Source organism: Gracilinanus agilis, chromosome 3 (assembly GCF_016433145.1).
Source record: "Gracilinanus agilis isolate LMUSP501 chromosome 3, AgileGrace, whole genome shotgun sequence".
NCBI classification, from domain to species: Eukaryota; Metazoa; Chordata; class Mammalia; order Didelphimorphia; family Didelphidae; genus Gracilinanus; species Gracilinanus agilis.
In genome coordinates, this window is record NC_058132.1 from 46118610 (window position 1) to 46134482 (window position 15873).

A 15873-nucleotide genomic window follows, 5' to 3' on the forward strand; every position below is an offset into this window, starting at 1 on the left:
CGCTGGTTTCTGGAAGGCTCCTTCCTGGGGGGGACTTTTTTCCTCCCCCCTTTTTTTTAAACCCTTGTACTTCGGTGTATTGTCTCATAGGTGGAAGAGTGGTAAGGGTGGGCAATGGGGGTCAAGTGACTTGCCCAGGGTCACACAGTTGGGAAGTGTCTGAGGCCAGACTTGAACCCAGGACCTCCCGTCTCTAGGCCTGACTCTCACTCCACTGAGCTACCCAGCTGGCCCCCTATTCCTCCCCTTTTAATGTCCCCCCTTCCAAACAGGCATTATCTACCTGCTCTTGCCTTTAAAGACAAGAAAATAAGGTTCTAAGACTGAAGGTGATCGCAATCCCCAAACTCCAGAAGGTACGTTTTGAAAAAGCGTTTTATTAAATGATGGAACCAATGTGGTTCCGCTACCAGTCCAAGCACTGCGGCCAGCGCTTCTGACAGTCAGGTACAAGAGGTTCCGGGGCGGCGGGAGCTGGGTGAGAGCAGGGCCCGGGTCGCGGCCCATCTTTCCTCTTAGAAAAACGGGTACAAAAGCACGCCTTACAAGTACAGGTCTGACAGAAAAGCCGGCAGAGTGCCCGGGAAGCCAACAGTTCAGGAAACTCCTGCGAGGTGAGGGCCGCCGAGTGGGCAGAAGCGGGGCCCGAAGCCCGCAGGCGCCCTCCCGTGGCAGGTGGCCCAGGCAGGACCACCACAGGGCCCCTCGTCCCCTCCTAAGAGGCCCCGTGCTGGGTCTTCTGGATCAGGGTGAGAAGCGCTGTGTGCCGAGGCAGGCCCGGAGCGCGAGGGGGCCGCCACAGGTGGGTCTCCCGAGCCTCGATGGCTGCCCAGGGGCGCGGACAGAGGAGGGGCTTCACGGGCACCAACGCCAGAGCCCGGCCGTGGCTCGGCGAGGCCCCCCCTCCTCCCAGGCAGCAAAGCGTGCTGTGGGGATGGGGGTCTGGCCAACCCCCACTACGTCCACGCCAGAGAGTTTCCGGAAGTCTCTGCTGACAATGAAAGGAGAAGACGGGCTTCCTTCCAGTAAGAATTCTTTGTTTAATATTTCAACAAGGGGTCCAGACAGAACAGGCCCTCCGTGCCCTGCGGGCAGCTCTCTCCCTGGGCCTCTCCCAGGCGCTCCTCTTCTCTTCTCTGGGCCACAAACACTATCTCTTGGGCCAGCTGTACCTGAAGCCTCTGCAGAGAAATTTGGAAACAGAAAAAAGTGGACTTTTTCTCTTTGGGGCTTGGTGGGTACTCTTGGTTTTGTGCCCATGAAAAGGCTCCACCTGCGGCTCCCAGACTGAGAGGAGGAAATGCCTCCGGTGTTCCTGAGGCGGGGCTCAGCTTGGGCCCAGGCTAAGAGGCGGCCAGAGACCTGGATAGTTCTCTCCCCTCGGACCCGAGGGGCCAGGCCGAGCCTCTACCCTACGCACTCACGCACAGCGCAAGCTGCCAGCCGCAGCGTGGAGCCTCTCAAAGCCCCAGGAGGTGCCCGAGAGCCCCGCGGCCTGGTGACCCGGAGATGGAGGCAGCCCTGGGCAAGCTCCTCACCTGTCGGGATCCCGGCCCAGGCGTCGCTGGGGGCCGGGGCCTGGCCTGGGCACAGCCTTGGGGAGCTCTGCTAACACTCCTGTCTCGGGCACAGCCCAGAGGCCCCCACCCTCCGGGCGGGCCTGGCCTTTTCCTGGGCATCCCTTGTCACCCAACGTACCTCTCTGATTTTCCAGTCACGAAAGATTTGCTCCTGTTCCCTGCCGGCTGCTTCGGTTTGCCCACAGTAGCACATTTCTGAAAAGAGAAGAGTGTCCCTGAGTAACTCCACACAACTTCACGTTGTATTTGGGTTCAAATGGCAAAGTCATTCCAGTGGGGGCAGTCAGGTGGCTCAGCGGATAGAGAGCCAGGTGTGGAGACAGGAGGTTCTGGGTTCAAATCTGGCATCTTATCCTTCCTAGCTGGGTGACCCTGGGCAAGTCATTTAACCCCCACTGCCTAGTCCTTACTGCTCTTCTGCCTTGGAGCCAATACTTAGGGTTGCCTCTAAGACAGAAGGTGGGGACTAAAAAGTAATTATAACTAGACTCGACCCCCCCTCCTTGTAGCAAGTATGAAACCGCCCAACGCCCTGCCGGCGCTTTCTTCTGCTCCCGGGAGATGCTGGGGGGCAGGGCAGGCCTCCTCTGAGCCGAGTCTTGCCACAGCAGCATGATACAGAACACCCCCTTTCGGATACGAGTCAGCTTTAACGCCTCTCTTAGTCCTGGGGTGGCTGGCGAGCCCCGTGGCAGGCGGGGGGCCCCTGAACACCGACGACCCCCCCCCCCCGGGGCTCCTTACCTTGCCAGGCGGGTCCTGCTTATTTGGATCAAACTGAGCGGATGGCTTGGGCTTGCTGTTTCCTGAAAGAGGAGGAGAGGAGAGGAGAGGAAGGTCACCCTTGGCCTAACTGCTCTCCCCACCGGACAGGACGAGGATGGCCACGCCGACTCCTAGAGGGATGGGCCTGAGCTCGCCCCTTAGCCTGCCTGCCTGCCCGGCCCGGCCCGGCCCTGCCCGCTGAGGACGGACGACTGTCACAAGTCAGGGGTCTCCTGTGTGGCTCCAAATCTCAGTGCCCGAAGGGGGACTTGGCGCCACGTCCTGAATCAAAATCGGGGAGCCTCCTTGTCAGGGGGGCCCGTAGGACCTGCGCGTTCCAGGTTAGCGCGTGGACAACTGGGATGACGGGGACGCTGGCCGGGCCCAGGCTCGCCCAGTCGCCTCTTACACATTTGCGTTTTGCTATATTATTCTAAGACTTCCTGACCATGACAACACGCTGAACACAAGCAGGGCTTTCTCTGAGCCTGAGCCGCGGCCCTCTCGTCCCTCTCGTCCCTCTCGTCCCTCTCGTCCGTCTGGAGTTCTGGCCTGCCTGGGCTCAGGCACTCCCTGGGGGAAGTCAGTCCTTACCAGAAAAGGCTTTGAAGTCCGACTTGCTGTAGTCATAGGGGGTGAACTCCTTAGGCGGCTCCTGCTCTTGGGGGGGCTGGGATGCTTTGAGCCTTTTCTTCTCTTGTTTTGGCTCCGGGGTCCCTGGCTCACTCCCCATCCTTTCCCTCTTCTTAGTAGCATTTTCTAGCTGCATAATTTCATAAGTCCATGGAAAAAAGTTATCAGTGCAGAAAAGAAACCTTTTCCCCCCCTTTGCCAACATGTTATAGATCCAGGTGCTAACTGTGAGCCAAACGAAGAATAATTGATGGGAAAAGAATAAGTGACTTGGGTGACCTGAAAAGATGGGGTCCTGCCAAACCTCAATAATCTTTCTGGAAGAAGTGGCACCCAGGCCACTTGAAAGAAGGCAGAACAAACCACCGAAAAAGACATGGGATCGGGGAGAAAGGAATACTGGTTGGCTAGAATACTAGATGGAAGAAGGTTTCAATGCCTGCTTCTGTGTCCTTTGAACATGAAGAATCCAAACAAGGTGGGGCAGCTGGGTAGCTCAGTGGATTGAGAGCCAGGCCTAGAGCAGGAGGTTCTGGGTTCAAATCCGGCCTCAGACATTTCCTAGCTGTGTGACCCTGGGCAAGTCACTTGACCCCCATTGCCCACCCTTACCACTCTTCCACCTAGGAGCCAATACACAGAAGTAAAGGGTTTAAAAAAATAAAATAAAAAAAAAAGAATCCAAACAAGCTGCCCTGACCAAGTGAAAAGGCAAGCTGAAGGTGGAAAACAGCATTTCACTCCCCGTTTATCACCCAAGCCCTAATATTTTCCAGATCATGTTTATGCTCTTAAAAGGAGCAACACCAAAAGTGGAGGCTTACCACAGCCTGCTGCCGGACTGAGATGACCTGCTGGGAGGCTGCTTTATATTCTTCCTTGGCCTGTTCCCGGGCAGCTGTAAGACAAGCAGTTAAAGGTATTCTCCTGGAAGATGCACAGAGCGGGCCACACCACATCCTCTCCGGGGCTCTGAACCAAGGGAGATCCAACATCCATTTCTTGCTCTGTCCCTTAACAGTCTGAGGGCTCCTGGGCAAGCTCATCCAAACAAGGGGGCCACAATGCTGGTGCTCCCTCTTGTGAAAGAGGGCTCAACAAGGGATTCCCCGGGATGACTGGGGGTTACCTGTCTGCTCGGCTTTTTTTCTGAGCGTTTCCTGGGCTTCTTTTTTGATCTGTACCTGGCTTGCCAGCTTCCAACGATTGCTGATCTAGAATTGAAAAGCAAAGGAACCAGCATTTGAAAATGCCTTGTATTTGAGTACACCAAAGAGAGGCCACAGCTCGTCTGAGCTACACAGATAGAACACAAGGTAGGATTCAGATTTGGGAAAAGCATGCTCCACAGGGAGCTGGGAAACCTAAAAACAAACCAAACACTATTGACTCCATAGCCTCCTGCAGACTGATGGGACAGATCTGGGGAAGACCCCTCGTCCCTATCCATTCCCCAGTGAGGATCAAACAAGATAAAGTGCTTTAAAAAGTATTAAGGGCTCTACAAATGTAAGGCATTATTATTAAGAGGCTTAATCTAACGTGATTACTGCAAGGCAGCATTCGGACAATGGGACCTCCAAAAAGAAATCAGACCCAAAGGATCCAGAACACAAACTGTCCACAGGAATTGGGACCATATAAAATTTGGCAGGAAAACTTACTTCATAGATTTTCGACATTGGGTCAAACTTTGCTGACTGTGAGACATAAGCGTGGTTCTCTTCTGAGGGCAGATACTGGGAAAACCAAGAATGTTCCATTAAATACCAGATTAGGCAAGGCCCACACCGTGGCTGGTTCTATTTTAGGGCACCCCCAGTGAAGCTACCCACTTGTGTGAACGTGAAATCCCTGTACTCCTCCCCCCGACGAGACATCATTAGTAAATATATGATTCTTTCTGAAGTATTTTTTGCAATTCAGGCATTTTGGAATTGAATAAGTATTTAATTTTAAGTACTAAATTATTTCTGAAAAATAATCATTTCTAAAAAAAAGATCACAGAGCATGCAGAATTATCTGAAGTTTTTCTGACACTTATCCATGCCCATGTTGCATTAATTATTTGAAGTTTTTCTTCACACTCGTGTATTTTTTTTTTAACCCTCACCTTCCATCCTGGAATCAATACTGTGCATTGGTTCCAAGGCAGAAGAGCAGTAAGGGCTAGGCAATGGGGGTTAAGTGACTTGCCCAGGGTCACACAGCTAGGAAGTATCTGAGGCCGGATTTGAACCTAGGACCTGCCGTCTTTAGGCCTGACTCTCAGTCCACTGAGCTACTCAGCTGCCCCCTTCACACCCATGTAGTATCTGATTTTTCTTCAGTTCTCCTATAATCTGGGTTTTTGCTGATTTTATCTGATTACTGGATTACTTGATTATTGGGTAAGAAGTAAGTTTAAATATCCCTGAGGAGTATTGTATCTTTAGCACAAGTTTGGGCTATATAAGGAGGCTGCTCACAAGGCTCAAGGCCTTTGGTGCCTAACCAGAGCCCAGTTTTGTTGTGAGACTGGCCCTCTCTCCATAAACCTCTTTCTTTTTGGCTTGGAGACTTGTTTTTTTCTTTTTGTGTCTTGGCTAATACGTTTTTTCTACACTGGTTGTACATCCCCATATTCAAAGGAGCCCCAGCTATAGCACATGGTCAGCAGAGGCAGCACAGCTGCCACTCACCATCCTGAATGGATTTTCAAAGGACTCCATGATGCTCTGGGCCTTCTTCTGGGCCACGGTCAGCCTCCCTTCATTCTCTTCACCAGCACTAGGCTCCTGGGGGCATCAAGAAAGAGAGGGAGCGAGAGAGTGAACAGAAGCCTCAGAGGAAGAAAAACAGGTCCCAGTGTCACTGCCACAGTGCTACTGGGCTATCAGCTATCACGTAACACTTGACTACAGGGTCAAATCATAAAAATAACAACAAAAACTTTAGGGAAGGACTTTAGGATGGCAAAAGCGTGGCAAATTCTGAAATAAAGCAGAAACCAACAAACAAAATCCTTCTTCCCTCTCCTTAAGGGCATCTCTTACTTATCTGCCAGCCTGGCTCAAGGCAGATATTCAGTAAATGTTTGTTGAATGAAGGATGAATGAACTGAATGACTCTTACAAGTAGCAACATGTTTCACAGCCATGCTGATAATGACAATAGTTTGCATCGACACAGTGCTGCCAGGTTTGCAAAGCACTTTTCACAACAACTCTGGGAAGTGGATACTAGTAGCACCCTATTTTACAAATAAGTAAACTGAGGTACTTTCTAGCTGGGCAAGTCACTTAACCCTATTTGCCTAGCCCTTGCCCATCTGTCTTAGAGTTGTTACTAAGAGAGAAAGTGAGAGTTTAAGAAAGAAATCTCCCAACATGATAAATATAAAATGCCATTTAAAGAAGAGAGAAAGCATCTCAGGATCCTGAGAGAAAAGGATGACAACCCAGATCTGGAGACTCCTGGGATGTTGGTGAGGCTTCCTTCATACCCAAGACAAGTGATTGCTTCTTGACTGAAGGGACAGCAGTTCACAACTTTCAGTGGCCCAGTGAGATCATTTATAATGATTCCAGAATCAAACAATTCTATTTAACCAATTCACTGAAGAGTGCATGACTCTAGATGGTATAAGCAGCTGGAAAGGTCTTAGAAAATGGCGCCATAAAAGGAAAACAAAATAATGGTAGAAAGGCAGCTGCCAGAGCACTTCTAAATTTTGAAAAACAGAGATATCAAATTATAACTTTAAAGGGAAAAAACAAGGTTGCATTCATGATAAGAATGTGATAACCAAGGTACAGAGGGAACGAACACACATCTAAAACCAAGAGCCATTCCCCAAAGGCTAAACAATCAAAGGATTTGAAGTTCTCAAAAGAGGAAATGTCATGAAAGACAATCCAAATTCCTAATACGTGGAGAAACACAAATTAAAACAACTTGAAGTTTCCACCACATACCCAGCAAACTGGCTAGGATGACAAAAGGAAGCTATAAAGCTGGAGGGGCTGTAGAAAGAGCAATAACCATTGGTGGGGCTGTGCTTCAGTCTAACCATTCTGAAAATGAATTTGGAAATATATTGAGAAAGTGATTAAAAAAGCCACACTTATTTTGGGGGAGGATAAATAATAGCTCCATAAATACAAGCTATTATTCTTATCTTTGATCTAGTGATCACCTATGCATATACTGCAAAGAGGTCAAAGAAAGGTACCACAAGGGCAGGAACTGCATCTGTGATTTCATTGGCACTGGGAACTCCTGGAATAAAAGAACTCCTTCTACCATGCAGGGTGGCACCTACTCAGAGAGCAGCTCTGGGCACTGAGGCCAAGTGCCTGTCCAGGGTCTGAGATTGGTTCAAAACCCAGATCTTCCTGGCTCCAGGGTCAGCTCTCTATCCACGACACCATGCTACTCCTCAAAGATCCCACAAAGAGCAAACAATACACAGCACTGGTTTTTTTTTTCCTTGCAAGAGACTAGAAACAAAGTCGATGCCCATCAACTGAAGAAATGACCAAATGAGCTATAATTTATGAATGTAACATAATGTTAAAACTTTAGAAAATAAGGAATGTGAAGACTTCAGAGAAGCATGGGGAGACTTACATGAACTGATACAAAGTGAGGTAATCAGAATATGGAAGACTATATACACAATGACAACAATGGAAATGGAAAACAACTCAACACTTCCGTAACTGCCTGGCTTTAGAGAAGAGATAACAAAGTGTACCTCCCTTCCTTCTCTGCAGAGGTAGGGGCCTCTGGATATGGAATGCCTCATGGTGCAGTCAGACCCAGCTGACAGATGTGGCTAGTTTTCCTGGACAAATGGTTCTCTTGAGTGGGAATAAAGGAAGGCTATTTTTAGAACTATCCCAGGAGAACAATCTACACAATAATCCCATTAATAAACAGAAACAATACTGAAAAGTTCTGCAGTTCTGATCAGTGTTATGACCAATGGGGAAGCAATCCTCTTGTCACTCAGTAGCCAAGGGGTAGATATAGAGAATTTTCAGAGATGGTCCCTGTATTGATCTGTTTTGACTTGTAAGAAAGTTCTGTGGAGGGCTAGGGGGTGAGAGGAGGAGAATTCACTGGTAAATATGAGAGCAAAAAAAAAAAGAACATCAATGAAATATACCCAATAAGTAAACAAAGACAGACAGACTGTTCTTCAACTGCGGACTGTGGGTGTCTCCCAAGGTTCGGCCTGGTGCCCAATTCTCTTTTTGTTCTACACTATCATGCCTGGTGATCTTATCAGCCCCATGGAGTCAATTATCAGCTCTATGTAGATGACTCCCATTATCTCATTATCTCAGGCCTAGTCTTCTACAGAGCTAGTCTAGCATCTCCAAATTCCTTTTTGACATCTTAAACTCTTCTATTACCTTTTCCCCCTAAAATGCTGCCCCCTATGAAACTTCTGGATTATTGTCCAGGGTCTGCACCACCATTCCTCCAGTCATCCAGGTTCTCAAGCTTGCTGTGATTCCCAACCCCAAATTCTCACTCAGTTCACAGAGCCAGGCCACTGTCTTCTTGTCCTTTCCACCTTTGGAACATCTCATATAAGGGCCCTTCTTTTCTTTCATACAGCCATCAACCTAGACTAGGTCTTATTGCCTCTGGTTCTGGTTTCTGCAATAGTTGGCCAATCAGCTAGTGAACTGTTAATTAATTTATGGAATTGTGACTTAAAGGAATGGAACCACAAGGGGGTCCCTCTGGAGTAAGTGGGGGACAGGCACTCAGGTTCTTTGAATACTCCCCATGAGAGACCACAATAGCAAATGGGGAATACTACTTCAATTACACTTAAAAAAACAGAGAAGGGGCAGCTAGGTGGTTCCGTGGATAGAGCTCCAGCCCTGGAGATGGGAGGTCTTGGGTTCAAATATGGCCTCACAAAATTCAGACACTATTGCATTGCTGGTGGAGTTGTGAACTGATCCAACCATCCTGGAGGGCAATTTGGAATTATGCCCCAAGGACTATAAAAGAATGCCTGCCCTTTGACCTAGCAATACCATTGCTAGGTCTATATCCCAAAGAGATAAAAAAAAGTGGGAAAGGACCTGTTTCTATAAAAATATTTATAATTGCTCTCTGTGGTGGCAAAGAATTGGAAACTAAAGGGATGTTTCTCAGCTGGGGAATGGCTGAACAAATTGTGGCATATGGTGGTGATGGAATAGTGTTGTGCTCTAAGGAATGATGAACAGGATGATTTCAGAAAGAGCTGGAAATGCATGATGAACTGATGCAAAGTGAACTAAGCAGAACCAGGAGAACATTGTACACAGTAACATCAATATGGTGGAACGACTAATAGCAAAACAATGATCCAGGACAGTTCTGAGGGACATGACAAAGAATGCTACCCACTTCCAGAGAAAGAATTGTTGGAATAAGAATGCAGATAGAAGCAGATGGCCTATCACTTGTTTATTTGGGTATATGTTTTAGGGTTTTTGTTTTATAGGATTATTCACTTACAAAAATGAATAATATAGAAATATGTTTTGAGTGATAATATATATATTAGCCAGACTGAATTACTTGCCAGCTCCTGGAGTGGGGAGGAAAGGAGGCAATTTGGATCATATCACTTTGGAAAACTTATGTGGAAACTTGTTATTTAAATAAAAAATTCAAATTTGGCCTCAGATACTTCCTAGGTATGTGACCCTGGGCAAGTCACTTAACCCTGATTGCCTAGTCCTTACTGCTCTTCTGCCTTGGAAGTGATGTAAGAATGAGGGTAAGGGTTTTTAAAAACGGGCACAGAGCAGAAGAGGTAAATGGGATGGGGTGATGGAAGGAGGAAGGCAGGATGGGGCAGAGAGCCACTGCTGTACCCACGGATCAGAGCTGAGGGCACTGGGGCAGCAGGGACTTGTAGGGGATTGAGGAGTCCTGGGGGGCTCGGAGGAAGGTCTCATTTTTATAGGGTTTTGGCGAGAGACAGAAGGTAAGTTCATTAAATATCCACATTATCTCCAAGTGATCAGCGATACCTCAGGGGCTAGTCAGCTAACTGTGCTGCTGTCTGAAGGCTGCTGTAGGCTGACAGAGCAGGACCGCAGGGCCCTCCCGGGAACCTTTAGGCTCTCCTGGTTTCTGGGAAGCTGGTAAGAACTTGTAGGCTGGTTCCGCCATCTTACTTCTTACTGTTGCCTCACACTAGCTACTTATAAACTTCTTAACTGAAAGGGGACGAGAAGGCGATACAATTTTAACAACGAACGTCAAGTGTCTACTATGTGTCAGGCACGTCCTCAGCAATAGCCTCCCAGAACCGGCCTCCCTGCCTGCCTTCTCTAGGATCCTCCCCCCATAAGACGCCACGGAGACGTTTCTAAAGCGGAGGCCTGTCTGTGCCTGCCCCTTGTGCTGCGAGTTCTCCAACAGCTCCCCGTCACCTCCAGGAGCAAATATAAAGTCCTGCTTCACGGGCTGAGCCCTCTGTGCCCCGGCCCCTGCCTTCGTTTCCAGACGCCTTACTCTTGCCTGCATTCTCTAGTCCAGCAGCACTGGCTCACGGGGTGTTCCACCCTCAGGATACTCCATCCTCACTCTCCATGCACTGGTTTTCCCCTATTGTCCAGGATGCTTTGCCCACGTGCCTCTCCCTGTGGCTCCCCCTGACCTCCTTCCCTGAATCCCTCTTTTGGCAGGAGGCTTTTCTCAGTCTCCCCCAAACCCAATTTCTCCCCTTTGTTCCCTGATTTACATGCTATCTCTCCCTCATTGAAAAGGGGACTCGTTGAGGACAAGATTTTTGTCCTTCCTTTGTATCTTTAGTGCTTAGCAGAATGCTTAGCACATAGGAAAAATTGAATAAATGCTTGGTGACTGCTTCAATAAACTCAGAAAACTGATTTATCTCCTAATGAGAAATCTAGCACCATAAAGGGCTTTTGAATTATAAACTGACCAAGCACATGAAAATTATACCAGGTAGAGGCAGTGAAGTAGCTCAGTAGATAGAGCATCAGGCCTAGAATTGGGAGAACCTGAGTTCAAATCTGCCCTCAGATACTTTCTAGCTGTGAGACCCTGGGCAAGTCACTTAACCCCAAAGGCCTAGCCCTTCCTATTCTTCTGCTTTGGAACCAATACTTAATATTGATTCTAAGACATCAGATAAGGATTAAAAACAAACAAACACCAGGTAGTCAAGGATTGAAAAGAAATAAAGAATTAATGCTGTTGGAGATAAGCAGGACATCAGGGAAGTGCAATGGTTTTGGGACTGGAACTCAAATCCTGCTTCTGACACTACCTCTGCCTATGTAATTAATCTCAGATAAGCCACTTATCCTCAATTTCCCCATCTATAATATAGAAGCCAGACCATATGGCATCAGAGCTAAGGCCAGTATGCTTTTAAAGTCATGTCTAGTATAAAGGTAACTGAAAAAAGAATTTGGAAAAAAGAATCCCTTGAAAAGGGAACAGAGAAAATTAGGTTATCAGGAGAAATGAAGTAAAGGGATTAGAGAAAAGTGAAATATTTAGGAGATCAGGGCCCAAAGCAGAGAATTATTATAAATACATAGAAAATGGGAGAAGAGTAGTTCCTGAACTACAGATTATCTTATTTATAAAAGAAAGGGTTAAAAATATTTATACCAATAAAGTTGAATTCTACAATATGAGGAATAAGTGTGTGTGTATTCTGGGTAAGATTAAATTGTTACAAGGAAAGTTTTTTTTATTCAGTGCTAATAAGAGGAAGGGTGGCTGTATGGAGAAAGTAATATTAGGTTTTTAAAACAGAACAGGCAGTATTGTACCCTGTACTGGGGTTTTTAAACAGTGTACAAGATCTAACGGAGGGAAAAGCAAACAAGGATCATTTTGAATGTTAATGGCCTGAATTCACCAACAAAAATGTGGGTCTCAGCCAGATTTATCTCCCAAACCTCTGTACTCAAATGAGAACATACTTAAAAGGATGCTGGGAATGTAGCTCAGGTGTGGCAAATTTTCCACCTGCACATAAGGAAGAAGGCAGTAAGATGGAAAAATTCAGGGAGGGAAAAACCAGCTCTCAACAATTCAGTGCTTATTGAAAAGATATCTAAATCTAAGAATTCAGGCAAATTCAAAGTGAAGGGCCTGGAATAAAATACTTTAGCTGCACTGAAAAAACAGAAAGCGCAGTCAAAAACAGCATTAAGAGAGACAAGTAGGACAACTATATGATTTAAAGGCATGAAAAAAATATCAATATTCAACTACCAAATGGCATATGATCCAGGTACTTAAGGAAAAAATAATTAAGATCTAGGTAGTAAGACATCAATTACAGGCAATTTTAAAAGTCCTTTGTAAGAGCCAGACAAATCCAACAGAGAGATAAAACAAGGAAGTATAAACTTGAAAAGGTTGTTGGAAAAACTGGATTGGATGGATCTGTGAAGGCTTCTGAATGGCCACTTCAGTGAATATAACTATTTCTCAGACTTTCATATGAAGGATACAACACTAAAAAACTGGAGAAGGAAAATTTCTTTCATTTGTGGCCAACAAATGAATCTGTAACCAACCATGATAGAGGCTTATAAAGGAAAAAGATTGATTTTAAAGCTTTTGCTCAAATAAAACAAACAGCTTGATCAGGAAGAAAAGACTTGGATTACAATGATTTCTTAATTATACCAGAAAAACAACTAAACTGTTCATATGCTTTGATCCATAGTGGGGTAATACTGGAAAAAGGTTCTAAGGACCACAAGTACTAATATTCTCTGTGATAGTAAAAAGGTGGAAACAAATTCTGAGTTTAATAATATGAGGAATAGTTTGTGAATGTAATAGAATACTATTATACTGTGAGGTATAGGAAAGAGTGTAAGCTTTTAAATAGTCCCTACTATGTGCCAGGGACTATGCTAAGTCCTTTTTATAAATATTATCTTATTTGATCTTCATAACAACCCTGAGAGCACAACCTTTTGAAATAGATGCTGTTATCCCCATTTTGCAGTTGAGGAAACTGAGGCAAACATAGTAAGCATTTAAATATTCCTTTCCTTCCTTCCTCCCCCTGTCTGACATTTGGAATTTCAGTGGCCCAAACAGTGGATTTCTTTGATAATATAAATTAAATGGAATGAAATCTACAACAAAGGATGCTGTTACTTACACTGAATAATGTGATGACAGCAGTCGCAATAAGGCAGCCAACATCTGACATGGTTTCATTTTCATTTTTGTCAGAGAAGAGGGCTGCCCTCTTCTGAAGTGGCGCAGGTCCTACAGAAATGGAAGCAATCAAAGGTTTTTAAGCCTGAGCAGTCCATGCCTGAAAGATTCCATGTTCAGAAATTTTCCTGATGTTTCCTCTAAGTTTCTTAAAAGGATCGAAATCTGAACTACAAGCAAAAATTAGACCGCAAGAGTGTCTTGTGTAAATCAGAGGCTTACCTGTTGCTGCAACATTTAGATAATCATCTGGAGGAGCCCGGGAATAATCATGAGGGCCAAATAAGGCATTTTCTATTCTCTGCGTTTAAAAAAAAAAAAAAAAAAAAAAAAAAAGGAGATCAAACAGAAGCTGCTGTAAACAAATCTGAAATACTCCTGAAGCTTTTCCCAGAAGTAAAAGGCTTTAGCATTAGTGCACCCCAACAGAGGGCAATTACTTCTGGTAGTTCTCATCTCTCTGGCCAAAGGAAACCCACCCCATGAAGTACAGCACTATACCTCAGGAGCAGGCTGGGGTCTGTTCTTCTTCACTCCAGATGCAACTTCAGACTAGGAATACAGAAAAAAAGAAAAAGTTGAATAAAGTCAAGAAAGAGCAATTTGACCAAATATATCTTTGCCTTCAGGCTCTCTCCACCACCCTCTATGTTGGTCCCCTCCTCTCTTTCTAGGCTTACTAGATGTTCCTCCTTCTGCATGTGTGCTCTATGGCCCAGTCATTCTGGCCTACTTGTAGTTGCTGAAGATGCTCCATCTCCTGTCTTCACACCTTTGCACTAGCTGTACCCCCTGCCTGGAATACTCTTCTTCCTATTCCCTGCCTCTTAGAATCCTTAGCTGCTTTCAAGATTCTACTCAAACATTATTTAAAAAATTCTTTTTAAAAATTCTAAGCTTAACAAGCAAAACAAGCACTTCCCCATACAAAGCAGAACAGAAAACAAGGACTGTACATAAAACTGTGGTTCTCTTATGTACAGCATGCTTCTCCTTTTAGGTGTATCAAAATTCAACATGGAATTTTCAAAGACATTCTGCCTGTCTGTCCAAAGCGCCTTTCTGCAGGAAGTCTTTCCCTGCCCCCAAGCCATGGACATGTTCTCTTCTCAGTTTACCTCCCGTCTACTCTTTCTGTATCCTGCCTCCTACCCCTGTGTACATGAATGTTGTCTCTCCCATTATGTGAGCTCCTTAAGGACAGGAACTGGTTCTGTGTCCCCAGTGCTTACTGACTCCCCCAGCACCAGCTTTAAAAAAGATCGCCTCTTACCCTCTCCTACCTTCCCCAATTCTTGCTTTTTATTTGGCCAGACACACTGAAGTGAAGACACTTCCCAAGGTGAGGATGGACTGATTTATTTCCTCTTGTCTAAAGAGAGTTTTCTTCTTTGCACCCAGAGCCACCTTAATAACAACATGTAGTTTCTAAGAGTCCTGTAATAGCATACTGGCACCAGGAGGGTGCTAGGAAGCACAGAAGGGCTCACTTTTGGTTGGATTTTAATTGTATCCGAACTTGAGCTCAACATATTTATCACATGTAAAAGGCAAACACATTCAAGAAAACTCAGGAGGCCGGACAGCCTGATTTCACGTTAGGTGCATTTATGCTTGTGCTAGACATATGTATACGTGTTACATAAATGTACAGGCATCCACAGCATCTTCCCCACAGAATAGAGACTACAGATTGTGGTGGAAAGGGTGCTGGGCAGCCCCAGGTTGAAGGTGCTGCTGAGATCCCATACCCCCTCCCCCTGAATCCTGTCTTCAGCTCTAATGCAGAATGTCTAACATTTAACTCATCCTCCCCATAACTCCCTCCTCCTGAGCTATGAATTCTCCTGTCAGCACAGGCTTAAACCCTTGAAATGGTCTTTCCCTCTTCCCTCTCCTTTGCTACCCATGAGTGGACCCAGGCCTGATGATTTTTTCCTTTCCAATGCTTTTTGCACCCTTTCAAATCCATATAGCAGGATCTCAGGTTCAGTCACTTTCTCTCTCATGTATGAACCACAGAAATGGATTCCTGACAGGTTTTCCCAACTGTGATTTATTCTGTACTCTGCCACCAACAGGCCCAGGTACTTGAATAGGAAAAAAAAATAGCTTTCATTTCAAAATAATTTGTTTCCTTTGTATTCGCATCCATTTTATTTGATGTTTCTAAAAACATATATTCTGGGACAGCTAGATAGCACAGTAGACAGGGTGCAGGCCTAGAGTTGGGAGAACCTGGGTTTAAATCTGGCCTCAGACACTTCCTAGCTGGTGTGACCCCGGACAAGTCACTTAACCCCCATTGCCTAGCCTTTACCAATCTTTGACTTTGGAACCACTACTTAGTACTGATTCTAAGATAGAAAGTAAGGGTTTAAAAAAAAAACCCAAAACATGATTCTGAGAAGAGTTCTGTAGGCTTTACCAGACTGCCCAAACTATCCACAGCACAAAAAGCTGGTTAAAGACAAAGAAAAAAGGGGCAGCTGGGTGGCTCAGTGGATTGAGAGCCAGGCCTAGAGATGGGAGGTCCTAGGTTCAAATCTGGCCTCAGACACTTCCTAGCTGTGACCCTGGGCAAGTCACTTGATGCCCATTGCCTAGCCCTTACCTCTCTTCTGGCAATACACATTATTGACTCCAAGACAGAAGGTAAGGGTTTAA

The 15873-nt window shown here is 45.8% G+C and overlaps 1 protein-coding gene across 2 annotated transcripts in view; it reads right to left on the reverse strand.

Moving 5' to 3' along the window:
* Positions 1 to 357: 357 nt before the first annotated feature.
* Positions 358 to 15873, reverse strand: part of EXOSC10 (exosome component 10) — a 34601-nt gene continuing 19085 nt past the window's right edge. The window contains exons 15-25 of one of the 2 annotated variants that reach the window (XM_044671271.1): positions 13708 to 13758; positions 13429 to 13507; positions 13148 to 13257; positions 5661 to 5756; positions 4643 to 4717; positions 4108 to 4192; positions 3803 to 3876; positions 2940 to 3108; positions 2325 to 2386; positions 1699 to 1775; positions 358 to 1181 (exon numbers count right to left, since the gene is read on the reverse strand). In XM_044671271.1, coding sequence (XP_044527206.1) covers positions 1151 to 1181; positions 1699 to 1775; positions 2325 to 2386; positions 2940 to 3108; positions 3803 to 3876; positions 4108 to 4192; positions 4643 to 4717; positions 5661 to 5756; positions 13148 to 13257; positions 13429 to 13507; positions 13708 to 13758 — 909 coding nt within the window. In that variant the 3' untranslated portion in view covers positions 358 to 1150. The remainder of the gene's footprint in view (positions 1182 to 1698; positions 1776 to 2324; positions 2387 to 2939; positions 3109 to 3802; positions 3877 to 4107; positions 4193 to 4642; positions 4718 to 5660; positions 5757 to 13147; positions 13258 to 13428; positions 13508 to 13707; positions 13759 to 15873) is intronic. The other variant, XM_044671272.1, reaches the window with a different exon arrangement.